Source organism: Anolis sagrei, chromosome X (assembly GCF_037176765.1).
Source record: "Anolis sagrei isolate rAnoSag1 chromosome X, rAnoSag1.mat, whole genome shotgun sequence".
Taxonomy (NCBI): domain Eukaryota; kingdom Metazoa; phylum Chordata; class Lepidosauria; order Squamata; family Dactyloidae; genus Anolis; species Anolis sagrei.
Genome location: NC_090034.1, coordinates 51,260,919 through 51,288,786, shown reverse-complemented (window position 1 = coordinate 51,288,786; position 27,868 = coordinate 51,260,919). Strand labels below are relative to the sequence as shown.

Below are 27,868 nucleotides of genomic sequence, written 5' to 3'. Positions count from 1 at the left end.
GCCATCGAACATTTCCGTATTTAATTAGAAACATGATCAAAACAGCAATGCTTCACAGTCATTGGCTGCTCCTTTGGGGAATTGGGTTATATTATAATAGCATGGGTCATAATATATGTTAGGGATGCTGCCGATATTCCTTTGGGGAGGGAAGGACCATCAGCAAACCGGATAGAGACTGGTAGGATCAGAGGGTGCATTTCCATTGTAGAATGAATACAGTTTGACACTGCTTTAACTGCCGTGGCTCGATGTTGAAAAATCCCGGGAGTTTACCAAGGCCTTGCGTATTCAGGTGGTGCTTCGCCACACTACAAATCCCACAATTCCATCGCATTGAGCCAGGGTTGTTAAAGCAGTGTCAAACTGCATTCATTCAACAGTGTAGATGCACCCAGTTAAGTGCGACACTCCTGGGAAAGGCTGCTTGTGCCACAGTGACCCCTACTGGCGAAGGTGGGAATGCCCCCTATCCGCCTTAAGAGTTACCAACTCTTTAAGAGCCTTTCAATAATAGAAAATGATTGACTGAGATGGTGCCTGTGGGATCGGGTTTGCCCTTGTTCCCCAGCTGTTTTTGTTCCAAGCAACAATTTGCACACATACACAGAAAAGGTGAATGAGATGTCATAAGCATTACGGCGAGCTTCCCCGCATCGCCGGCTTTTCTTTCGGGCAAACCGAATTAGCCAAGAGAGCCCTGCCAAGCTTTCACTGCAGAGCAGAAAAGCAGGCTCTGCTAATGGACCGGCTGTGGAGCTTTGCAACAAGGAACAAAGGGAAAGCTGGGATATATATTGTTCCTGCTATGTCTCTCCCACCCAACGTGTTCATTCTGAAATCCTTGAAATTGGTTTAGAAAGTCCCATTAATAAACCTTCAGGGAAGCCCTTGCTTTCTCAGAACTGGACCATTTCCTCCATCTCGTTGGACGCGTCACTCTCTTCTGTTCAAAAAGGCAAGCGTTGACTCAAAACTCAATGACGGGCCAAGCGTCAGTTTCGGCGCTGGAATCCTAACAACAAGGAAGAGATTGCAGTTAGACGTTTAGGAAAAAGTAGGGAAAGTGGGGCTCGTGGCCCGCAAAGTATGACATGAGACATGTAACTGTTCAAGATAGATAGAGTGATACCTTGACTTAAGAATTTAATTCATTCTGTGACTGTGTTCTTAAGTCAGAACATCCTTATCTCAAAGCAAACTTTTCCATTGAAATACTATTGATCTGTTCCAACCCCCCAAAACCACCCCAGTTTGTAATGTGTTTTAAATAAGAAAATGTACTTTATAAATAAACAAATAATGTATAAAATGTTGAGAGAGAGGCAGTGCTTGGTTCCATCCAGCCACTGTGGCAAGGAAGCACATTTGAGGCAACAAACAAAATGTGTGTTGGCCAATGTAACAGCATGTCAAAACAGCATCATTTTCTTCATACTGTAATTCCAGCCTCCCTCTTTCCCTCTCTTGCTCTCTCTTGAAGTGAAACATACAGTACCAGGATTAGCAAGCAGGCAGAGGCATGCAGGCAAAGGCACTCAGGCTGAGGTGTGCAGGCAAAGATGTGCAGATTGAGGCATGCAGGCAAAGGCATTATGGCAAAGGCATGCAGGCAAAGGCACACAAACTGAGGCACACAGGCAAAGGCACTCAGGCTGAGGCATGCAGGCAAAGGCACACAGGCTGAGGCACGCAGGCAGAGGCACACAGGCAAAGGCATGCAGGCAAAGGCACTCAGACTGAGACATGCAGGCAAGGGCACACAGGCTGCGAAATGCAGGCAAAGGCACACAGGCTGAGGCATGCAGGCTGAGGCACGCAGGCAGAGGCACACAGGCAAAGGCATGCAGGCAAAGGCACTCAGACTGAGACATGCAGGCAAGGGCACACAGGCTGAGGCATGCAAGCAAAGGCATGCTGGCTCAGGCACGCAGGCAAAGGCACACAAGCTGAGGCATGCAGGAACAGGCACACAGATTGGGGCATTCAGGCAAAGGCATGCAGGCTGAGGCATTCAGCTATGAGGTACACTAGCAGTTCCAGTCTACTGGAAGCCCAGTACTGTTTAGGCTGAGGCTCTGCTGCACCAGGGTGGATTGCAACCTCTGGGGTGACATCTCTGGATTGGACTCCTCCCAGAATGTTCAGGGGAAGCAATCACATGGAGCTGGCGTTTCTGCCTTGCAGGAAAAGCCAGAGCTGCTCCGGCTAGGAATCCAGTCCAGGTTTGGTTTCTCTCTCCCTTGCTTTTAGAACTGCTTTAGGGGGCAAAGAAACCTCTTTTGCACTGCTTGTAGGTCAAACCAGCATTTGGATGTCAAAACGTGGGACATTCTTATATAGCGGTTCTACTGTATACTATATGGAAACATACATGTTTGACAGAAGGCTATTTGACATGGGGACCCCATGCATTTCAGTACATCAAGGCATTTGGTGAAATCTTGGAGTTTTCCCCATTTGGGGAACTCTCTGGCTGCCCTCCCGTAACAGCAAATGCGACGTTGCCGGAGACAATTAAAGCAGAATTATATTGTTGCATCCCAAAAGAAAAAAAGGGATCTGGACCATTTTCGCCTCCTTTTTCTTCCTCCTACAGAGCTGCTTTGGATGAGTGTGAAAGACCTTGAAAAGGAGGAGGAGGAAGAGGAAAGGTTTGGCTGCCCCGAAGGAGGGAACGAGGCAAAATAATGCTACGAAGTGTTGATGCCGAGGTGCGAAAATAAAGCATTAATGGGAGAAAAGAACAGGCACATGTCCAATTTTCTATTAATAAAATTTTTAAAAGAACTAATGAAGGAGGCATGATGAAGAGCCAGCCATAAGGAGCTTGGCACCTCAAAATAAATAAATAAAATAAACCGAGACGATGCAAAGGCTGGATGGCCATCTGTCGGGGGTGCTTTGATTGTGTATTCTTGCCTGGAAGAAAGGGGTTGGACCTTGGGGACCCCTTCCAACTATGATTGTATGATGTACAATGTGGTACAGTGGTTAGGACAGGAATCAGCTGCCTTTTTCGTGGCCTTCAGCCTACATATTCAAGTTCTGTGAGCCAAATAAGCCAGATACGGGCTCTCTTACCCACTTCCTTTTGTGGCTGAGATGGGCAGGTACCTACCGTGTCTTCACTGCTTCCACTTCACCACCTGGCGCAGGTGCAGCTCACTTTCGGCCGCAACTATGGGCTGCTCGTTCTGCAGGTGGTAGTTGATCAGGTGGCTGATGCTTTCGAACAAGGCGTCCTTTGTCCTCACCTGGAAGAAGACAGGGACAACACAGTGGCGCAACACTAGGGTTAGAGCTTCGGACCAGGATCCGGGTTCAAAGTCCTCGCATCCTACAAGGCTGGGGGTCAGAAGTATAAAGAAAAAGAAGCCTCGAGGGCAGAGCTTTCCAAACATTTCATGTTGGCAACACACCTTCTTTTGGGGACACAGTCGCAACACGGTCATCCAGTTTGACCAGCAAACCGGATACATAAGAACATAGGAGCCCTTGATACAAGGATACAAAAAAAAGGGGGGGGGGGTATACCAGCATGCCGTACAAATCAACCCCTTTGCTGCATAGAAAAATGCATGCGTATTTGATATAGACTCATTCTCGCACAACACAACGACACGCTCATGTGTTGTGACACATTGTTTAGAAAACTCTGATCTCGGATCTTGTGATTATCAGGAGGAAAAGAGAGTTGTAACTACTCTAAAGGGGGGAGAGACAAGGAAAAGCAACGTGGACATATTTAGTAACTAGTTACAAATTGAGCCAGTACGAAATGAACGTCAGACTACAATTCTGGAGATCCATGTTTGAACTCCCACTTAGCCCTAGAAACCTTGCAAGTCACACTCTCTCAGTCTCAGAGGAAAGCTAGAAGAAACAAATCTGGACATTCACAACAACTCGAAGGCACACACTTCTCTAGGAATCCTATATCCTCCAGTACAACCCTATGGTCAACCTTGACCATTAAATGGTACTGGAGGAGCTATGAATTCCTAGATAATTTTACAAATCTCTAGCTCTCCAGAACAATTCCTAGGTCCCTTGACTCTTCCTTCCTTCATGGCCGGGACCATCCCTTTGCTTTGTTTCTAAAACAATGAAATTGTATGAAAGGACTATGACTGGGACCCTATAGAAAGTAGAGAAGCCATCTTAAGAACAAAGCTTGGAAAACTACAAAAAGAGGTGAACTGACAAACTGTAATTAAAAGTTGCGGATAAGAATTGTTGACATTGATGACCAGAGACAAATGATTAACTCTGTGGTGGAAAACAACATGTTTATATGACCAGAGGCAATGACTCTTTTAAGTTAAGGAAGTAAACAAGGCTGCTTAGAAAGAAGGAAAACCAACATCAGTTAAGAAGAAAAGCCGACATCTGCCTGGAATGGATTGAGTCGGCAAGTTTTCGCTGGAAGACACCTGTCGTTCATTTACAACTTTCTGGAACAACATCAGAAGAAATATGCTATATACAAGACACTTCACTATTCCAAAATTGTGGCAGACAGGAGGAGTCTGGTCCAGCCGCCATCTTCTCCAAGTGACAAAGGAAGATGGTGTATTCACAGGATGGCAGATTTACAGGGAACGCAATCTGGCCTACATGCAGGTCTCTTTTCCCGGAGAAGGAAGAAGAGATGGTAATGTATGCATGTTGAGAAGTGAATGTTTATGTGTGCATGAATGTATAGTAAAATGTAATATTCCCATGTTTGTGTACCCAATGTAGATATATATTCTGTATGCCTGTCTGCCTTCTTTCTCTGTAATGCTTTTAAAAAGTATTTATGATACATACCACTCCTTCGGGGTCCACCAGGAGCAAGTGCTTGGGCTGCCCACCATGCATCCCGGTCAGGACGTATTGCCCAGGGTTGGTGATGCTGTCCCGCACCAAAAAGTCTCCGTCGGTTAGCAGCAGCTTCTCAGCATCCTTCCGGCTCATCTTGCCATGGTACCAGGGCTCTTGCTTCAGCTGCTCCTCTGTTGGGGCGATGGGGGCCTTCCGGGTCGGAGGGCTGGGCCACTGGTCCTCCACCGGTGGGCCGCTGACCAGGCCACACGCCGACATGGATGCATGGAGCTTCAAAGCGTCTTCGAAAGGCCCTAAGACAAACCCAAGGTCCTGGTGTTGGTTGGAGGAGTACAACAAGGAGCAATATCTCCATATGTCCCACTTTCCTTCTCTCCACTTTTATCCACACTCTTTATTTGCTAGCAGGGCTGATACCCTGCTTTCATCCCTTCTTTCTCACTTTCCTTTTCTTCCCTATACCTTCGCCCCTTTTATTTTTCTTATTTCTTTTCTTCCTTCCCTCCTTTTTCCTTCTCTTTCTTTCCTTTCTTCCCTCATTTTTCTTTTTTCTCCCTTCCCTCCCTCCTTTCCTTTCTTTTCCCTTTCCTTCTTTCCCCCTTTTCTTTTTTCCCTTTCCTTTCCTTTCTTTCTTTCCTTCCCTCCTTTCCCCCCCTTCTCCCCCTTTTCTTCCTTCTTTTCATCTTCCTTCCTTTTTCTCTTTAACCTTTTTCTCTCTCGTTTCTTCCTTTCTTCCCTCTTTTTTCTTTTCCTCTTTCTCCTCTTTTCTTTCTTCCTTTCATCTTCCTTCCTTCCTTCCTTTCCCCTTCTGCTTTCCTTTCTTTCCCTTCTTTTTCTCTTTCTTACCTTCCTTTCATCTTCCTTCCTTCCTTTTTCATCCTGCTTCCCTTTCTTTCCCTTCTTTTTATCCTTCCTTCCCCTTCCTTCCTTTCATCTTCTTTTCCTCCCATACACAGGTCATCCTTATTTCCCAGTGACATGACAGAGAATCACTTCAACTAGCAACAGTCAGTCCAGTGACCCCACAGAGTGCCACTTCGCTTCTGCTCCATTCCTCCAGGCAAAAGGGAGGAATTTCAGGGCAAGAACGATGCTTTCGAAAGGCCATGTCTATATGTGTGTGTATTTTTGCACCCATCGGTTTGCGATCTGGCCTTGAACAACCAGCTTGCCCCATCTTCCCTACAACATCACTCAAGAGATGGGTAATTTGAAAAGAGCTCTAATCCGTGCATCAACCTGATGATTTTGATTTATGGCAATTGGAAGGGACTGGCAGGGAAAGTTAATTGCATTGGTATGAAACAAACAAAATGAGAGAGAGAGTGCGTGCCTGAGCATGCAGAGATTTTAGAGGGAAACGAATAATAATTTGACAAGTGAAAATTTGAAAACACAGCATCGAGGTATGAAAGGCAAACAAACTGCGGCAAAACCTGGAGACTAGGAAAAAAATCTCTTAGAAATACAAGGGAAAGAAGGAAGGGAGGGAGAGAAGAGAAGAGAAAAGCAAGGAAAGAAGGATGAAGAGGAGACGGGAAGGGAAGAGAAGGAAGGAAGGGAAGGAAGGAAAGGAAGAGAAGTGATAGAGGGAACAAAGGAAGGGAAGAAATGAAAGAAGAGGAGAAAGGAGGGAAAGAAAGGAAGAACAAAAGGATGGAAAGAAGGGGAGAGAAAATGAGTAGAAAGGAAAGAAGGAAAGGACAAAAGGACGGAAGGAAGAGGAAAAGGGAGAAAGGGAGGGAAGCAAATGACAGAGGAAGCGAAGAGAAAGATAGGAAGAAGAAGAGAAGTAGAGGGAAGAATGGGAACAAACGTCAGAAGGGAAGAAATAGAAGAAAGTGAGGAAGAGAAGAAAGTGAGAAAGTCAAGAAAAGGATGGAAAGAAGAAAGGAAGAGAAAAAAAAGAGAAGGTATGCAATAGAGTGACAAAAGGAAGAATGAGAAGGAAGGAAAGGGAAGGAATGAAGGAAAAATCCAGATAACTTTAAAATATATATATAATTCCTCCTGAAATGAAATAACAACAAACCCACTCTGGGGAAAATGTTCTCAGGTTCGGTGCCAACAGTGGCCCCTTGAGACCTGAATTCAACCATCTGCCAAAGAAATCTGAGAAGCCACTGGAGTGCACCTCTCATGGATTTGGTGGCATGTCTCATGCATTTGCGGCGGTGGTGTCGGCGGTTATATAAATGCACACCCTGATCATCATTTTGGCAGTGGGAAGGTGATATTAATAAAATCATTATTCAGCCTGGCGAGGTGGGAGGGTGGCGCTCGGTGCAGATGAGACGGCGGCAAAATTAGAAACAGGAGGCCTCCTCATCCACCGCCCCCGTTTCTTCCCCACCTAAGAGAAAGGTCCCTTGCCCAGCTTGGCTCTTACTCATATCAAAGAGGTCTTTGGGGGGGCTCTCGGCAAGCGGCCGGGCCCCCCCAGGATCCGCTTCCCAGTTGTCCAAGTTCTGGGTGTTGACGTACATGTGGTCTTCGTAGTCTTGGGAGCCCAGGGGCTTCCCATCAGCTTCAACGTAGCCGTCGGAGCTCAACCCTGGAGAATTGGAACAAGTACATGTCTTATTGGGTTTAAAAAGCAGGGCTACAGCCGTCTTATGGTTGCCTCCAAAAACAACCATAAGCTTTCCAAGCATTTCATTTTGGTGTTATCAGAAAATCAATCCCCTTCCTCTAGTAATAATAACAACAACAATAATACATTTATAACATGTTTTTACAGATCTTAGCTGGGTCTGAGCCTCAGCCCAGCTCCAAACATTCCTGGGAGGATTAATCTTTACCAAGTTCATACAAAGAAGACAATAGCCCCGCATAGGGGGGCTATATATATATATATATGTATATATTTCAGATAGTGATTGGTGTTCTTTAGTTATTACCTGGTCCAGCGACAACTCCCATTGCATTCAATGACGACTGGGGATGATGGGAATCAGAACTCAAAACCCATTGTGACTCTGAGGTTTGGGGAAAAGGTTAAAGGGCATCGCAAACCCCGACATGATATCTGCAATCCATGTGCCTGAACTAGTCTTCTAACTAAACCGTATCACAACTCCTATTAGCTCTAGACATGGTGAGGAATATGGAAATTGTAGTCCAGCAGCTGGAAGGCCACGTGAAATGGCATGTTGGGCATCACTCGGCCTGCAGGCCTTGAATTTGATAGAGGTTCCTAGGGAGAATATTTTCCTAGGCATTTATAGGTCATCTTAAGGTAAATGTTTGGGGAAAGATGGCCATCAAGTAGTGCTGGACGACTGCATGGGATTTTTATTCACAGTTTTCCTCATTTTTAGTGGTCTTGGGACATGAAGCCCCCTCCCCACCCCCACAAAAGTGTTGAACCTATGGGAAAGAAGTCAATATCCTAGCCTTGACAGGATGTCCTCAAGGCATCCAATCTCATCCGAACTTGGCTGCCAAGCAGGTTCAGCCCTGGTCAGTGCTTGGATGGGAGTCCACCAAGTGCAATATTTCAAATTTCCCGAACACCCCTTATCCTTCCCAAAGAGCAAACACCCTATGAAATTCATGGAATCGCCCCAACTTGACAGCATACATGTAGGGTATGCGGCGCTTTATTGCTAAGCTAATGCATTGAGTTGATGTATTGTACCCAGACCTTGCCAAGAGTGGAAGACTGATCCCGAAGCTTACCGTGAGAGTCGGCATCCCAGTTCAGGTTCGCATGGCTGCTCAGATCTCTCCTGGTGGGTGAGCCGACCTTGGAAGAAGAAAGTTTGGAAAGGTCAAGGTTAAACATTGGACCCCAGGGCACATCTACATTATTGACAGAATGCCGTTCAATGCCACCATTTGGCAACTTCCCCGAGTTCGACAGCATCGAGTGGCGTCAAACACAAGCAGAGATGGAGAAAACATGGAAGAGCGAGAGTCACCTGACTGAAATGGCCAGAGTAGGAGAAGGGCACGTTGCCCAGCGAGGCACTGTGCTGGAGGCGGGAGTCCACCAAGCCTCCCAAAGGCGGCTCTTTGCCCGGGATGCTGTTGTAGTAGTCATGCTCTGAGGCCTCCTCCTCTTCGCCCCATCCGGCCTCGTCCATCCCCATTGGCCTGGCCAGAAAGACCAAGGAGGAGAGTTATATTCCACAGTCTCTTCCTTGAATTGCTTTGCCCAGAACTAGACACAGGGCTATTTATTCCCAATGAGGTCTGACCAAAGCAGAAGAGAATGGGACTAGGATAATCTTATAGTGAATTGCACTGGCTTTTTAAGCTGCTGCATCATATTGTTGCCTCCTGTTCTGCTTATGGTCCACTGAAGCTCTTTGAAGTAGGCCTACTGTAGTTCCCAATTCTATATCTGTGCATTTCACTTTCCAAAGCAGAATATACACTATGTCCCAATTGAAACAGTCTATAACACTATATAACACAATTTTTCTCCCTGGGTTATATATAATATTACTAATATATTACACATTATTTTTATATATTACTAGCTTGAGTACCTAGTGTTGCCCAGGTTATTTGAAAAAGTCATTTTTTAAAATTGTACAACATGCATGATGTTGTGGATGAACTACAACTCACATCATGCCAGGTTCACCCTGAAAAACTCCATCAGTACTTAATTTTTTTTTTATGTTGGGTAAGTTTGCTCCAAATGCATCATCGGTGAGGTTCAGTGTGCTCTCTGGCTATAGGGTAAACTACAACTCCCACTATGGTGAGTCAGTCCCCTCAAACCTCTACAGTGGGTTGAGTTAGTCATGGGGGTTCTGTGTGCCAAGTTTGGTCCAGGTCCACCTTTGGTGGAATTCAGAGTGCTCATTGATTTCAGGTGAACTATAATTCCCAGTACCTACATTTCCAAAATGACCAGGTCAATTTCCCTCAAAATCCACCAATATTCAAATTTGGGTATATTGGGTATGTATGTTTGGTCCAGATCCATTGCTGTTTGAGTTCATAGTGTGCTCTGGGTGTAGATGAACTACAACTCCTATAAATCCCTCCAAAATGTTTTGTTGGTCATGGGGGCTCTGTGTGCCAAGTTAGTTCCAGGTCCATCATTGGTAGAGTTCAGAGTGCTCTTAGATTGCAGGTGAACTATACATCCCAGTACCTACAACTCCTATACATCATGGTGAATTATCCCCAAATCTCTCTAATATGTTCAGTTGCTGATCAATTCCTCTGCTTGCTGTGTGCCATAGAAAAGAATAGGAAAGGGTTAAGGGAGAGGATGTGGGCAGGATCATGCAAATTCTACACCAATTGAGAGAGTAAGAAATACTGGGATGCCTGTGGTGGAGGAAACACATAAAATCTAGGATGAAATTGTCCCCATATGAAAGTCTTCACTTGGAAGGTGGGCAGTATGGTGTTTGTAGAGGACATTGTTCATGGTGCTCGCCTTTGGTGTCTCCTTAGTGGTGGGAGCTAGAACTTGTCTGTGTAAGTGGACACCCCAGCTACACACACACATACACATTTTTCCTTTTATTATGTGCATAGATAGATAGATATTACTGATATATATTATTAAAATATTTTATTATTTATATATTATTATATATACTGCTATTATTATTATTATTATTAATATGTTATTCTATACAATTATTAATGTATTTATACATTGTTATCTATCGTATGTATGTATTTTATTATTAATATATTATTATCTATAGTATAGTATTGTTGTTGTTATTATTATTATTATTATTATTATTATTATTTAAAACACAACAAGATGGGTCCACAGAAAACAAGATCACTCTGCTGGTTGTTATACTGGATCACATGTCAGACACTTTCCAAGTGTCTAGGACTGTGTATCGGCGAATAATGCATGCATATCCCAGTAGGGTGGCCTTTTCGGCTGGCAGATGGAAATCTTGTCAGCGCGGATTGTGTTTAAGTGCAGGCCAAGTCTTTAGGCACTGCACCCAGTGTGCCGATCACCACTGGGACCACCTTTGCTGGTTTGTGCCAGAGTCTTTGCAGTTCGATCTATTGTTGTTGTTGTTGTTGTTGTTGTTGTATTTATATATAAAACATGTTTTGTTCCTGGCTTATAGATGTCATTTCCTAATTGGCTCTATCATAAAAACATGGGAAAAGTTAACTAAAATGCCAAAACTTTGTTTTTGCGGGACATCGTTCCATAGCACATTTTGCTCTGGTTTGTCAATGAATATCTCATTGAGATATTCTTGACTTGTGTTCAGATTGTGGTCGACTAGATCCTGTGTTCAAACCAGGCGTCCCTCATCCTGTCATCTAATATTTCTCCCTGTTGACATTCATTTTATTATGATTTCTTTTTAAGCTCAAATAATTCTTCCAGGAGGTAAATGCCAAAATAACAGCAACAACAATGGGAAGTGCACCCAAATTATCACAATGATATTTTTGCAGGAAGGAAGGAAGGAAGAGATGCTTGACATTCCTTGGTGACAGGCATGTAGCGGGGGGGGGGGGGGGGTTGAGGGGCTTCAGCGCCCCCCCCCCCCTCCGAACTTCTCATGGTGGTTCGCGAAAAGGCCTTACTGGTGCATTATTTAAACTATTATATTTATTCATATCATGATCTGATCACCATTCTCAATATATCCCATATGCATGGGGGTATTGGGGTAATGATACAAAAGGTTTGCTAGGGTAGACCCTCTTTCACTCAGACTCACCCCCCCCGAAACTCAGCCCCCCCGAAACCCCCCCCTGAAAAAAATTTACCCCCCCCCCCCCCAAAACGAAATCCTGGCTACGGGCCTGCTTGGTGAGGACCTACCTCTCTTGTGGGGTGACGGTTTTGGGAGGACTATGAAGGTACTGCTTGAAGCGGAGCTCAAAGGCCTGCCCGACGGTGCTGATGACGCTCTGCGCCAATCCGTTGCAGCACTCCAAGATGTGGCATGCTAAAGCAGGAGGAAGGCAAAGCGAGTTGTGGAGAAGGATCGGAGAACCATAGAAGTGGAAGAGAATCCCACAAAAGGCCATACAGCACAACCCCTCTTCCATCAGGCAGGAAATTACTATCTGATCCCTCCTGACAGATGGCCATCCGACCTTTGCTTTGAAATCTCCTGTGAAGGAGACTCCACCAGGCGTCGTATTCCACCGCCAAACAGCTTTTACCATTGGGATGTTGATCCCAATGATTAGGTGGAACTCCTTCTACAATTTGAAGCCATAGCTCCATTGTGTTGTCGAAGGCTTTCATGGCCAGAATCATTGGGTTGTTGTGAGTGTGGAGCATTCTCTTGGAAACTAGGCAAGTGGGGTTTATATATATACCTGTGTAATAAAGGTAGGAAGCAGCCAGGCTTTGAAGCTGCAAGGCCATTAAATGCTAATGAAGGGGCCAATTACAACATTCAAACAGACAAGAGTTCTTTCTCCCACCCTGGACATTATTCCACAGATATATAAACTTCATTTGCCCAGTTTCCAACAGACCTCACAACTTCTAAGGATGTCTGCTGTGCCGTCATGCCTGGGGGCTATAGATCTTAGTGAAAGAAACATGGACGTGGCATCTTTTCCCCAGCGGATTGCTTCTTGCCCTCCTTTAGAGAACTGGAACTCTCAAGGATCAAGACACTATAGATAACTCGAGATAGGCTTTCTTGTTCACAATGAGTTATCTTTCTTAGGCATAAACTTGATGTTTCAACAGGGGTAAAGAAAATATACATTACAGTCTCTGAAGTCTTGGGTCCAAGGAGTTTTCCAGCTGAGAAGCTTTCCAAGTTCCCTCTTTCTCAATGGCTGTGAATGCCTGAACATTCACAACCCCAGTCCAATAGCCTATATTTGAAGGCACAAAGTCTTCCTCTTGGTGCCAAAGGACTGGTTTGAAGGCGCTTAAGATTCCTCAACGTCGTCCAGGATGATCTGAACATGAAGTGTGAATCTTAAGAGTACAAACTTAAGAATTTGTGATGAGAGATGACTTGACTGAGGGCTTTAGAGCCAAGCCTTTCTCACGTCCATCTGCTGAGTTGTCTGATGGTAGAATGAAAAGAAAGCACTGCCCTCTTTCCCAGGAAGGGGTGGAGTCAAACAATTGAGCAGAGGGAGCAATTCAACCGGTCCAAAATAACATTGATTGACAGCTATAGGTAACCAAACAATTTAGCTATACATTTACATACAAGGAGGCCAGACGCGCCGTCACACCTGCCATAGATGTGGGCGAAACATCAGGAGCCAGACAGCCCGGAAAACCCACAGCAAACCAGTGATTTCGACCATAAAAGCCTTCGACAACATAAAAGCAGAAGAGCATGTGACTACAGCTTCCCTCGATTGCAACACTCGACTCCTATGGATGCTGCCAGATATCACATTGCCTTTTTAGCCGCTGCATCACACCATTGACTCACATCCGATCCCACCTATACCCCTTTCATATGGGCTGTGACTTCCCTCAATCTCGGCACTAGACTCCTAGGGATACAGCCTAGAACTCTCATGTCCCCGTATGAGGAGCTGGAGCTGATAGGGGGAGCTCATCCGCCTCTCCCCAGATGATAAAAACATCAAATCATCCGGGTGTTCCCTGGGCAACGTCCTTGCAGACGGCCAATTCTCTCACACCAGAAGCGACTTGCAGTTTCTCAAGTCGCTCCAGACACGACGAAAAAAGAAAGAAAGCCTAGAACTGCATCCACTAATAGTGGGAATGCTGGGCATTGCCGTCCAAGCTGAGTCCAAAGGCGGTGACCCTTACCTCGCTGGTTAATGGGGTCCTTGGCGACATAGGCTACATAGTCGGTTGTGTCCTGGAGTGAAAGAAAGAATACACAGTGAGTTTTAAAGGCCATTTTAAGTGTGTTTATTATTGTATTTCAATCTGTTTTTAGCACACGGTTACTGTTTAATTAATTTTTTAAAAAACTTTTGCATTGCTCTTTTTAAACTTGACTAAGTGTGGGATTGTTAGCTTCCTTGGGTCTGCATGGGGAGAGAGGTGGGGTATAAATAATAATAATAATAATAATAATAATAATAATCAATCAAGAAAGCTGTGGAGTATTATTATTATTATTATTAATAATACTATACAATCAAGAAAGCTGCAGAATAATAGTAATAATAATAATAATAATAATATACAATCAAAGCTACGGAGTAATAATAATAATAATAATAATATACAATCAAGAAAGCTGTGGAGTAATAATAATAATAATAATAATAATAAATATAATAATATGCAATTAAGAAAGCAGCGGATTATATAGATAAGACTAGTTGTGAAAAGACCCAAGGTGCATCTTCACTGTGGAATTAATGCATCTTGACCCCCTTTAACTTCCATGGTTCAGTACTACAGAACCCTTTTGCAAGGTTTCATCCTTCATTGCCCAAGAGCAAACTATAAATCCCAACATTCCCTAAGGAGCAGTTCAAAGGGCATCAAACCGCTTTAGTAGCTCAAGTGTAGATGTGCCGCCAGAGTGTCCCAACATCCCCCATTTGGAAGTGTATTATTTTCAAAACTAACTTTGATTTTCTTTCATTGAGATTTTGGGGAAAATCAAAATTGGCAACCAGGAGATAAAGGGAACGAAGGACCGGATCCGAAAAGGCTGGAAAAGGAAGGAATGGCGAAATGGATATAATGCGTATGAACGAAGGGGTTCAGAAGGAGGGTGCATCTATGATGCAGAATCTATGCAATTTCTCCAAATGATAAATCCCGGGATCCGATTGCCTTGAGCTGCGGTGGTTAAAGCAGCATCAGACTGCGATCATTCTACAGTGTAGATGCACCCTAGATGTCCTGACTCTTCTATGAGAATGTATTTATTTGTTTATTTACAGTGTCTATATTCCACCCTTCTCACCCTGAAGGGGACTCAGAGCGGATCACAGAACACATATATGGCAAACATTTAATGCTGTTGTAAATAGGTACCCGTTTAAGTGGTACCTATTTATATAGTTACATTGCTGTTTTCAAAAATGCTAGGTGGGCAGAAGCTGGGCTAAAGACCAGGAGCTCACACTGACCTGGGCTTTGAACTGTCCACCTTTTGGTTGGAAAGATTTACTGCAGTTGGTGGTTAACCTTCTGTGCTAAAGCCTGACCCTGCATTTCCTTGGTTTCATAATCAAAGCAGTCCGAGGTTAGACTACATGACCTTTAGAGTCCCTTCCCACACTAGGATTTGTCTTTTTTTTTTGTTTTCCCCAGCATTTCGCCACTGTGATTATGGGGGGGCTTACCGTATCGCCCCCCGAAGCGAAGGAGATGGATTGCATATGATGGTTCGCGATGATCTAGGATGGAAACAGACAAGGAGAGATGGCAGGATGGAGGGGGAGCTTATGGAGGAGGAGGAAGGTTCTTGCCACCATCACTCAGCCGTTGGATTGATCGGATGGTATTGATCCGGGTTGTAACCATTAGCCGGCGCATCTGCTCCAGGCTCAGAGGCCTGGGGCCAAAGAGATGCACAAAAATACATCCCCGTATTCATTGCTTTAGGAATGATCTTTTGCATGCTTTTAATGGTATGCTTTTAAATACGTGGGGTGCTTAGGGTCTCCGTCCTGAGAAAAAAGGAGGGTACAAATAAATATTACTATTATTATTATTGTTATCATCACCACCAGCAGCACATAAACCCAGCACTGGTGAGTCTCCCTCTCTCCTTTTCTTCTCCCTCTCTCTTTTCTTTCTTGTTTTTTTCTTCTTCTGCACCTTCCCCACTCTTCTTCTTTTCCTTTCTTTCCTCTTTCCCCTCCCTCCCTCCTTTCACTCTCCCTTCCTTCCCCTTCTTTTTCTCTCTCTTTCCTTCCTTTCCTCCTTTTTCTTTCTTCTTCCCTCCCCTCTTCTTTTCTTCCCCCTTTCTTCCTTCCTTCCTTTCTTCCTTCCTTCCTTCCTTCCTTCCTTCCTTCGTCCCTTCCCTTCCCCTTCCCCTTCCCCTTCCCCTTCCCCTTCCCCTTCCCCTTCCCCTTCCCCTTCCCCTTCCCCTTCCCCTTCCCCTTCCCCTTCCCCTTCCTTTCTTACTCCTTGACCCTCACACACACAGCACCTAGGAGCAGCCAATCAGCTTCTTTTCTTTCCCCAGTGACTTCCCTTCACTTAGCAGCTGCCAATCCTTAACCTATCTGCAACCAATGTGCTGTGTTCCTTTGCTTTCCTTTGTGCTGGGACTGAACAGGGTGGTTTTTTTTTAAGTCCAAACACTTCCATTATTTTAAGTTGGATAATAAAGAGTATGTGTGCCAAGGTTGGTCCAGATTTATCAAACCACAGAGCACTCTGTATGGTACAAACCAGCATGCATACATACTTTGACTTGAATTTATTTATTTTATTTACTTTACTTATATACCGCTGTTCTCAGCCCGAAGGCGACTCATGGCGGTTCACAACAAATAAGAACAGCAAAAATTCAATGCTACAGTGTAAAAAACAGTCAACAACCTAACACATTACACAATTAAAAAACAATTACTACAATAACCATTCACTAGGTATGTTTAACAAATTTGGTCAAGATCCATCATGCCTTTGTGGCACAAACCATACATATTTTGACCTTTAAATATGTACTAGCTGAGGTATTCAGCATTGCCCAGGTTTGTGTTTGGCAATGGTATTGATTAGTAAAAATTATGGTTAGTTTTATTATTATTACCTTTACCTATTTACCTTAGCTGGCTCTTTCCTACAACCCTTCAATGACCTTTTGGGGTAACAAGTGACTTTCCTGTGACCCTTTAATGCACTCTTGTAGTAAAAGTTGGCTTTTTCTGCAACCCTTTAGTGATCTCTTGGGGTAACAGCTGGCTCTGTCTTGCAACCCTTTAATGAACTCTTGTAGTAACAGCTGGCTCTTTCTTGCTACCCTGCAATGAACTCTTATAGCAACAGTTGGCTCTTTCCTGTTACCCTTTAATGACCTCTTGTAGTAACGGCTGGTTCTTTCCTGTTACTCTTTATTGAAATCTTGTAGTAACAGCTGGCTCTTTCCCATGACCCTTTAATTAACTCTTGTAGTAACAGCTGGCTCTTCCCTGCTACCCTTTAATGAACTCTTGGGGTAGCAGCTGGCTCTTTCCTTCTACCCTTTAATGAACTCTTGTAGTAATGGCTGGTTCTTTCCTGTTACTCTTTATTGAAATCTTGTAGTAACAGCTGGCTCTTTCCCATGACCCTTTAATTAACTCTTGTAGTAACAGCTGGCTCTTTCCCTCGACCCTTTAATGAACTCTTGGGGTAACAGCTGGCTCTTTCCCGCAACCTTTTAATGAACTCTTGTAGTAACAGGTGGCTCTTTCCTGAAACCTTTCAGCAACCTTTTGAGGTAACAGCTGGCTCCTTTGGTCGAATTCCATCAAGCCATCTAGCAGTCATTCCAAAACAAACAAACATACATACATACATACATACACATTTTTACTTTTAGGTAGATAGATAGATAGATGGTGATGATGATGTTCAAAACTGAGACATTCTACTTTAACCAAAAACACAGGGATTCTGGGAGTTCCAATCCAAGATAATCAATTTCTCCCAAGAACGCAGCCAGGCAGGGACTTACTTGCCGGGTTGTTGGGATCATAAGGTTTAGCCCATCAATGGAGATGTTGATGACAATACTGAGGCCAGCAAAGTGGAGGTTGCTCTTGCCAAGAATGGAGAAGAGAGCTTTGTTAGGGACCTGGGAAGAAAGAAGCAGCACCAAAACAAAGGAAGTCAGCCTTGCAGAAATGTACCAAAACCATTCCGAAATAAATAACACATCAGTGCAACATTAAGCATTTACTTAGATCTGAGTTCAACACGCACAACCCTTTGTTTCAGGTGGATAATACCCAGTGTTCCGATCGGTTTATTTTTAGCCTTCTTCCGTTGTTCCGATAGGAGTCGTAATTGCAGGGTTCCGCATCCACTGATTATATGAGTCTAATCATTCAATAGACACCCCATTAACACACAGAATTACCTTTCTTTCAGACGGGGAAATGAAGCATTACGTCGCTTTAATTAACGGTTTGCGCCCACTCCTTGTTAGAAGGCATTGTTGCGCTTTTAACCACTTGCCAAATACAATATTAACTTTTAGCCTTAGGAGCTCGTTCTTCAATAGGAGTCAGAGGGCGGTGAATTAAAAGGAAGCTGTTGCAAAGCATGAATGGGCGAGAAAATTTGGAAAAGTGGCCTCGTTCGAGTACAACTCCCAGCATGCTTATAGTAAGACCACCATAAATGGATAAACATAAACTTGGGAACAGTTTTTCTAGGAATTTGCAGGAAAGTCTAGGATAGAACACCACTTGGTAGGGACCATTGCATTGCATAGGGTTAGGCTCTCATTCTTGCGATACACCCCTTTGCTCATTTTTAAGACATCCTTTTCTTTATATACAGCAGGGTCTCGCTTATCTGACATAAGCGGGCTGGCAGAACGTCGGATAAACTAAAATGTTGGATAATACGGCGTCTCCTACTGTTACCCATCCAACGTGGCGCTAGACACCTAGACTATTAACAACAGTGACTCAAAGGGTTAAGACAAGGCAACGCCTCAGGGCTAGAGGGGCCCACCAGGAAGTATCTGGATGCGGAAGAGAATCATGAAAATCACAGAGGGAAGGAGAGAGGATGCTTCCGCTTCCAGTCCTGCCTCTTTTCCCCCTTTCCTCCCTCCTCTTCCTTGTCTTGCCTTTTTCACTTATTGAGGAATGGAGAGAGAGTTGGGGAGCGCTCCTTTAATTGAAGGGGAAATGCTGGAGGAAAAGGGGGGCATCGGATAAGAGTGTCAGATAAGACTGAATGTCAGATAAGCAAAGGTCGGATAAGCGAGACTCTATTGGATATACGGATATATATTGCAAGGAAACCCACCTTTTTCTTCCATGTCCCTTTCACCCCTGGAACGGCCTCATAGAGTCGGTTGATGGCTTCCCTGCAGCAAAAGAACATTTCAAGATGTACAATAAATAATACATATATATTATTTATGTATTTTTAAAATATTATTACTATATTATATATCTATACACATAATAAAAGTGAAAATATGTATGTGTGGCTGGCTGGGGTGCCTACTTTCACAGACAGGCTCCTGTGCCCACCTATGAGGAGCCACCAATGTCACTCTCACCAATCTATTCTATTAGGCAATCCCTCGTTGGCCGAGTAGGATAGTCTTCCAGGATCAGTGTTCTAGTGGGTCCGTAGGTGCCGTTGGAGCTCTATTCTTGATCTGCATCTTCTTCCGCAGTGAGGGCATTGGTTTCCAGGTGGAAGGCGGTCCCGGTCGGGGTTGGCTTGACGCGCCTTCCTCTTGGCACGTTTCTCTGTTTCACCCTCCATTCGTGCCTCTTCAAATTCTGCAGCACTGCTGGTCACAGATGACCTCCAGCTGGAGTGATCAAGGGCCAGGGCTTCCCAGTTCTCAGTGTCTATGCCAGAGTTTTTAAGGTTGGCTTTGAGCCCATCTTTAAATCTCTTTTCCTGTCCACCAACATTACGTTTTCTGTTCTTGAGTTCGGAGTAGAGCAACTGCTTTGGGAGATGGTGGTTGGGCATCCGGACAACGTGGCCGGTCCAGCGGAGTTGATGGCGGAGGACCATAGTTTCAATGCTGGTGGTCTTTGCTTCTTCCAGCACGCTGACATTTGTCCGCCTGTCTTCCCAAGAGATTTGCAGGATTTTCTGGAGGCAACACTGATGGAATAGTTCCAGGAGTTGCATCAGATGTCTGTAGACAGTCCTCGTTTCGCAGGCATAGAGCAGGGTTGGGAGGACAATCGCTTTATAAACAAGCACCTTGGTCTCCCTACGGATGTCCCGGTCCTCAAACACTCTCTGCTTCATTCGGAAAAATGCTGCACTTGCAGAGCTCAGGCAGTGTTGTATTTCGGTGTCGATGTTGACTTTGGTGGAGAGGTGGCTGCCAAGGTAGCAGAAATAGTCAACATTTTCTAATGTTACATGTAAATGTAAAGCTGTATTTTTGGCATTGGAAAGGGCTTGGCTGGTGACTGCTGGAACAGCACTTTGGTTTTCTCGATGTTCAATGACAGGCCGAGCTTCTCATATGCTTCTGCAAAGGTGTTTAGAGTGGCCTGTAGATCTTCTTCTGAATGCGCACAGATTATGTCATCAGCATACTGGAGTTCTATAACAGATGTTGTTGTAACCTTGGCTTTGGCTTTCAGTCTGCTGAGGTTAAACAGCTTGCCATCTGTCCGATAGATGACTTCCACTCCGGTGGGAAGCTTCCCATCAACAAGGTGAAGTATCATAGCGATGAAGATGGCCAACAAAGTTGGGGCAATAACACATCCCTGTTTGACACCTGATTCCACCTTAAATGAGCCACTTTGGGAGCCACTGCTGTCCAGGACTGTTGCCATCATGTCATCATGAAGGAGCCGCAGGATGTTCACAAATTTGTTTGGGCACCCGATTTTTTGAAGGATGGTCCCACCAATGACACTGCAGGTTATAGCGAGTGCTGTGAACATGTACAACCCCTGCCAGAGTCCTCCACCAACACCATACTGCCCACCACCCAAGTGAAGGCATTCATATGGGCACAATATCATCCTAGATCTATATGTTTCCTCCACCAGACATCCCAGTGTTTCTTTCTTTCCCCATTGGTGCGGAATTTGCATGACACTGCCCACTGCCTCTACCTTAACCCTCTCCTACCCTTAACCCTCTCCTACCCCTCTGTGTGCTCAGCAAACAGAGAAGAATTAATCAGCAACTGAACATACTGGAGGGGTTTTAGGGGCCTGACTTAACATGATGGAAGTTGTAGTTCACCCTGCATCAAGACAGAGCACTGTAACCCCCACTGACAATAGACCTGGACCACATTTGGCACACAGAACTCCCATGATCAACACAAAACACTGGAGAAGTTTGGGAGGAATTCATCTTGATGTACAGGAGTTGTAGTTCACATCCAGAGAGCACTGTGAACCCAAAGAATGATGGATCTGGACGAAACTTGGCATGCAATGAGGCAATAATAGAATAGTGTCCTGAGATGGTTTTTGAGCAACTGATTTTAAAGTTTTGTTGAAGGCTTTCATGGCTGGAATCACTGGGCTGTTGTAAGTTTTTCAGGTTGTATGGCCATGTTCTAGAAGGATTCTCTCCTGACGTTTCGCCTGCATCTATGGCAAGCATAGATGGCCATAGATGCAGGGTACTGTTTTGCAGTGGCTCCAGTCCTTTCTTGAGGGGCGATCCCAGAAGGTGTTATTGAGTGACACCTGTTCGACCCCACAACCATTGTCGTGTGGAGTCCCACAGGGTTCAATTCTGTCCCCTATGTCAGTGTTTCTCCACCTTCCTCATGCCACAACCCCTTAATACAGTTCCTCATGTTGTGGTGACCCCCAACCATAAAATTATTTTTGTTGCTACTTAATTACTGTAATTTTGCTACTGTTATGAATCATCATGTAAATATCTGATTTGCAGGATGTATGTTCATTCACTGGACCAAATTTGGCAGAAATGTGAGATACACCCAAATTTGAATACTAGTGGGGTGGGGAGGGGGATTGAGTTTGTCAATTGGGAGTTGTAGTTGCTGGGATTTATAGTTGACCTACAATCAAAGAGCATTATGAACTCCACCAATGATGGAATTGAACCAAACTTGGCAAACAGAACATCCGTAAACAACAAAGAATACTGGAAGGGTTTGGTTGGTAGTGGCCTTGAGTTTGGGAGTTGTAGTTCACCTACATCCAGAGAGCACTGTGGACTCAAACAATAATGGATCTGGACCGAACTTGGCATGAATACTCAATATTTCCAAATGTGAACACTGGTGGAGTTTGGGGAAAATAGACCTTGACATTTGGGAATTATGGTTGCTGGGATTTATAGTTCACCTACAATCAAAGAGCATTCTGAATCCCACCAGTGATAGAATTTGGCCAAATTTCCCACAGAGCACCCTCATGACCAACAGAAAATACTGTGTTTTCTGATGGTCTTTGGTGACCCCTCTGACACCCCATCGTGACCCCCCTAGGGGTCCCGACCTCCAGGTTGAGAAACGTTGCCCTATGTTGTTTAACATAACATAAAGCTGCTGGGAAAGATCATCCGGAGTTTCGAAATGAGGTGTTATCTCTATGCGGATGACGTCCAAATCTGTCACTCCTTCCCACTCGTTACCAAGGAGGCTGTTAGAACTTTGAACCAGTGCTTGTCTACTGTGTCAGACTGGATGAGAGCTAACAAGTTGAAATTGAATCCAGACAAGACAAAGGTCCTACTAGTCAGTTGTAAGGCCGAACAGGCCATAGGGTTACAGCCTGTGTTGAATGGGGTTACACGCCCCCTGAAGATGCAGGTTCGCAACTTGAGAGTGATCCTGGACTCATTGCTGAGCCTGGAACCCCAGGTTTCGATGGTGGCCGGGAGAGCTTTTGCACAGTTAAAACTCGTGCGACAGCTGCGCCCGTACCTTGGGAAGTCAGATCTGGCTACGGTGGTCCATGCTCTTGTCACATCCCGAATAGATTACTGCAACGTGCTCTACGTGGGGTTGCCTTTGAAGACTGTTCAGAAATTACAATTAGTCCAATGGGCAGCACCTAGATTACTCACCGGGGCATCATACAGGGAGCATACCACCCCCCTGCTGTGCCAGCTCCACTGGCTGCCAATCCAATTCCGAGCACAATTCAAAGTGCTGGTCTTGACTTATAAAACCCTATACAGCTCCAGTCCAGCGTACCTGTCTGAACGTATCTCCTTCTACGTCCCACCTCGGAGCTTAAAATCTTCTGGGGAGGCCCTGCTCTCGGCCCCACCTTTGTCTCAAACGCGCTTGGTGGGGACGAGGGACAGGACCTTCTCGGTGGTGGCCCCCCGCATGTGGAATTTGCTCCCCGGGGAAATTAGGTCATTGTCATCCCTCCTCACCTTTACAAAAAAGGTTAAAACGTGGCTGTGGGACCAGGCCTTTGGGCAATCAAGTTAAAGGACAATTGATAATGTTTGACTATGACATGGAAGAGGGTTTGGATAAGTTAAGCGGAGTAATCATTAGTAGATGGCTAGCTAAACAGCCACCAGACGGGCAATAGCTAATCAGAGTGTAAGTATACTGTTTTAATCTTTATTTATTGATGTTCATGTTTAATTGTTATATTTGTTATTCTGTATTTTATGATGCGGCATTGAATTATAGCCAATTGTAAGCTGCCCTGAGTCCCCCCAGGGGTTGAGAAGGGCGGGGTAGAAATGTTCGAAATAAATAAATAAAAGTATCCTCACAACCTCTGAGGATGCCTGCCATAGATGCAGGTGAAACATCAGGAGAGAATACTTCTAGAACATGGCCATACAGCCCGAGAAACCTACAACAACCCAGATTTTAAAGTTAATATAAGTGATTTTAATGCTTGCATATATTTATGGTTTTATGTCCTGGCACTGAATGTTTTTCGTATATTTGTTGTGTTCTGCCCTGAGTCCCTTGCAGGGTGAGAAGGGCGGAATATAAATGTTTTAAATAAATAAATAAATAAATTGGTTCACCTGCACTCTGAACCACACCAACAATGTACCTGCAACTAACTTGGCACACAGAACCCTCACGACTAACAAAAAATACTGGCAATCTTTGGGTGAATTCATAAGAGTTGTAGTTCACCTACATCCAGAGAGCACTGTGAACCCAAACTATGATGGATCTGGACCAAACTTGGCATGCATACTCGATACTACATTGGGATACTGGTGAGCTTTGAGGTGAATTGGCCTGGACATTTTGGAGTTGTAAGTACTGGGATTTATAGTTCACCTGCAATCAATGAGCCCTCTGAATTCCACCAAAGATGGAATTGGACCACACTTGGCACACAGAGCCCCCATGACCCACAAAAAATACTGGCAGTCTCTGGGGAAAATTCACCTTGATTTATGGGAGTTGTAGTTCACCTACATTCAGAAAGCACTATGAACCCAAAGATCGATGGATCTGGACCAAACTCAACACACATACCTGATATGCCGAAATTTGATTACTGGAGAGGTTTGGGGGGAACTGACCTTCCTTTCTGGGAACTGTAGTTCACTCACAACGAGAAAAGCTGTGACATCCACCAATGATGGACCTGGACCAAATTTGGTACACAGAACCCCCATGATGAATTCAACCTACTGGAAGGGTTTGAGGGGACTGACTGACCATAGTGAGATTTGTAGCCTACAGCCAGAGAGCACACCGAACCCCACCGATGATGCATCTAGAGTAAACTTGCCCAACATAATAGACTTTAAGTACCTTATGCATTGTGTACAATTGTGTACAATTAAAAAGTTGACTTTTTCAAATGACCTGAGCAATGCCGGGTACCCAAGCTAGATATGGACTTTAAGGGCAGGAAAGAGTGTAAAGGAACCCTAAAGACGAACCCTATCAAGATGTGGACATACGCCTTCCCCATCTTCTGAGGCTGAGAATATGTTACTTGCCCAAAGTCACTGTAATTCCCCAATTCATCGGGGGTCCCCAAGGGTCATACTGCATCAAATTGCCCCAAAATAGAAGCAGAAAAAAAAAAGAGTGGAGGCTTACTTGGTGACCTGTGTCCGTGTAGTGAAGTCCAGCGACCGCATGGAGCGGAGAATCTCGATACATCCCATGTACTAAAACAGAAGAGGTTGATGAAAGAGGAAAGATTAGAATAATCAAAAACATTTGAGAAAGTTGTTTAACAGTTGGGAATCGTACAGGGAAAGAATCCTGGGCTGGTGAGAATTTTCACCATTTAGGATGCATTCCGCGCAATATCATTTTGCACAGAAAATAATACAGGTTGAAAACTTGAAATCCTCTTTGGGTGCAGAAACGTTTGGGAATTTGGATATATATTATTTTCAGACTTTGGAAAGTTCACGTTTGCACGGGCACGCGTGAGACGGGAGCCATGCCGAAACACAGAATGTGCCTACGTTTCATATCCACGAATAGTCGGAAAGAAAATTTGTAAACACTCTTTTGTCATCATTGTGTGCATGAATAACAATTGTGCATATGCAACTATGCAAGGTGTAATAGCATGTAAATATGCATCGCTTTGGTGTGTGGCCATGGTACTCATTGATCCCTGATGGCGCAACGCTGGCATCCAAATGCAGGGATTGCGTATTGCAACTCGGCTGGTAAGCTATATACGTAACATCGGCCGGTAAGCTATATATGTAACGTCAGCTGGGAGAGATATTTGTAATGTCGAAGCGGTGCCAGATCTTGGCTATCTTCCCCTAACGTTTCCATCCCGTGACATGGTGAACACAATACTCCTCCCCAAAAGAGACCCTCAGCTGTACTGACCATAGTGGGCACTCAATGAACGTAAACACTTACCCGAACGACGTATGAGACACCTGGACTGAGAACCCTCTCATCTGGATGGAGCCACCCTTGCACTGGCTTGCTGATGAAGCTCCCTTTGCGGCTCCACTCGTCGCTGGCCGGCTTGTGGCCCTCGGCCCGCGGGGCTTTTCTCCCACCACCGGAGCCTCCTCTAAGACGGCTCATCACAGGGAGGCTGCAGGGCGTGGTGCAGACCGGTTCACAGGCGCTGAGCACCGCGGCCAGGCCCGACCCCGACCCAGTCTTCCCAGAAGCCGAAAGCTCCTTGTTGGCGCTGGAAGGGCTGCGACTTAGGAAGCCCGAGGGTCCAGCAAACTTCCATTGGGGCATCTTGGGGATCAAGGTGCAGAAGGTGGTCCCGGCCTCCTGCTCCTCGCCCGGAGGAGAGGTCATGGGGTCGGACCCCGGGGCGGATGCCACCACCGCCGCGGCCTTGCTGCTCATGGCTGCCGTCTCCGAGGGCGTCGTGGCGTCGTTCCAAAAACGGTCGTACTTGGGCACTGCGAGCATGCCCGGCCCCGTCTGGCTAAGTGGTTTTAGAGTGCTCCGGCTCTGCCCGAGCGTCTCCCACTCTGCCGGCTCGCCTATCATCGCAGAGCGCGCCCCTCCCACGGGCCGGCAACCATCCCTGGGGGAAAAATTGGTTCGCAGCAGTTGCGGTGACGTCACGACCCCGGTGGCCTCTCTGCCAGCCAACTGCGGCAGGAGTCAAGATGCGCCGAGCAAGCACACAGACACACAGAGAGGGATGCTTCCACGTTGAACATCTCTGCCTCCTTCCCAGAAAGAGATGAGTCAAGCCAGATCTGTTGTGTAGAACCCAGGGAGGAGGAATCACATTTCAATTCGCCATGGAAAGATGGGAGAATATTTTAAAACATGCTTGTGAAACCTCAGCAAAAGCTATCCCAAGTCGATGAGAATTTTTCTCGTTGGGGGCATTTTGTGTACAAAATCAACAAATTTCCCGCCCTATATAGGATGTCAATATATAGAGAGGAGGCTATGACAGAATACATATTTATTCTCAAGTTGGGTAAGAAATAAAATACGAATGATATTATTATTCTGTCTACACATTCCTAAGTAAAGGTAAAGATTTCCCCATTAAGTCTAGTTGTGTTTGACTCTGGAGTTTGGTGCTCATCTCCATTTCTAGGATGAAGAACCGATGTTGTTTATAGACACCTCCTAGGTCATTTGGCCGGCATGACTACATGGAGTGACATTACCTTCTTGCAGAAGCAGTACCTATTGATCTACTCACATTGGCTTCTTTTCAAACTGCTAGGTTGGCAGAAGCTGGGGCTAACAGCAGGAGTTCACCCCATTCCCCAGATTTGAACTGCCAACCCTTTGGTCAGCAAGTTCAGCAGCTCAGCGGCTTAACCCGCTGTGACACCAGGAGGCCCTTCCACACATTCCTAGAGAATGCAACTACAAATTCACCTCTCACTCCATTTGAGAGAAGGTCAAACCTCCCCTTGTTTGGAGTCTTTTTTCGACTTGCAATCATGGCCATCTTCCAGGAGGGCTTTAGTCGTGGATACCTGCATGGCAGGAAGGTCGGATTGGATGGCCCTTAGAGGCTCCATTCAAGTTTATTATTCTTCATAGGAATGTTCCTCAGAGCAGCTTTCTCAGTGGCAAAACGTCAGCCTTATGACTCAGGGACTGGGCGCCTTTATGCCAGGGTTGTTTTTTCCCCCTATTAACAGCCGTTGCAAATCCCTCTTAAGCTCCTGGCTTTGAAAAGCCAAGCCTGGCTTCCACTTAGGCTGCCCTTTGCTGTCAAGAGGGCCATAATGAGTCCGAAGGCAAGTCGGCTCATCACGAAGCCGACCGTCATTGCTCCGAAGTGCCGAAAGAGTTCATTAAAAGAGGATCTGAGCGGCGGGTTAGATAAACTTCATTATTTCTTTTGATTTCCTCTTTTTTTTTTTCTTTCCTGCTTTTGCCGGGTGAATTTGGATTATCCCTGGCTTGAGTCAAGACACTGGAACATTTCGGCGACAATGTTCCCATCATCCCAGCCTTTTGCGGATACCTGTCCAAGGTCCTAAAGAAGAGTTGAAGACCTTGGACAGTTTCTATGGAGAGGGGAGATCAAGAAAGCCAACACATCAGAAAGCTAAATAGTCATCCAGTCCAACCCCTTGATTCTACCACGCAGGAAAAGCACAATCAAAGCACCCCCAACACAAGGCCACCTAGCCTTTGTAACAACAACAACAACAACAACAGCAATAATAGCAGCAGAAACTCCAGAGGCCATCTCGTCCAACCCCTTTCTGCTATGCAGGAAAAGCACAATGAAAGCATGTCCAACAGATGGCCACCCAGACTTTGTAATAATATTTATTTATCATGTCATCAGCAACCATTGTATTACAATTCTAACAGAGCAAAACAAACACAGAGATTAAAAAGAAAAAGAAAAAAAAGAAAGAAAAAAAACACACAGATTTTGCAAATTTGGTATTTGGTTAAGTATCCTTTGACCAGTATCTGGCCACTTGGAGTGCCTCTGGGGTTGCTGCAAGAAGGTCCTCCATCATGCATGTGGCAGGGCTCAGGGTGCATTGCAGCAGGTGGTCAGTGGTTTGTTCTTCTCCGCACTCGCATGCCGAGGATTCCACCCTGTAGCCCCA

The 27,868-nt window shown here is 45.1% G+C and overlaps 1 protein-coding gene across 2 annotated transcripts; it reads right to left on the bottom strand.

Annotated features, from left to right (window-relative positions):
* Positions 1 to 7: 7 nt before the first annotated feature.
* Positions 8 to 26,082, bottom strand: SHC2 (SHC adaptor protein 2). 2 transcript variants are annotated; one of them, XM_060785142.2, is made up of 13 exons: positions 25,209 to 26,082; positions 24,417 to 24,487; positions 18,695 to 18,755; positions 17,388 to 17,507; positions 15,061 to 15,114; positions 13,559 to 13,610; positions 11,615 to 11,741; positions 8,754 to 8,928; positions 8,512 to 8,578; positions 7,220 to 7,384; positions 4,816 to 5,123; positions 3,122 to 3,257; positions 8 to 1,015 (listed from the first exon to the last, which is right to left on the bottom strand). In XM_060785142.2, the coding sequence occupies exons 1-12, from the start codon at positions 25,806 to 25,808 to the stop codon at positions 3,129 to 3,131; spliced, it is 1,929 nt and encodes a 642-aa protein (XP_060641125.1). In that variant the 5' UTR covers positions 25,809 to 26,082; the 3' UTR covers positions 8 to 1,015; positions 3,122 to 3,128. The 2 variants fall into 2 exon arrangements, with proteins under 2 accessions (XP_060641125.1, XP_060641127.1); XM_060785144.2 differs by lacking the exon at positions 15,061 to 15,114.
* Between the last annotated feature and the right edge of the window lie 1,786 nt (positions 26,083 to 27,868).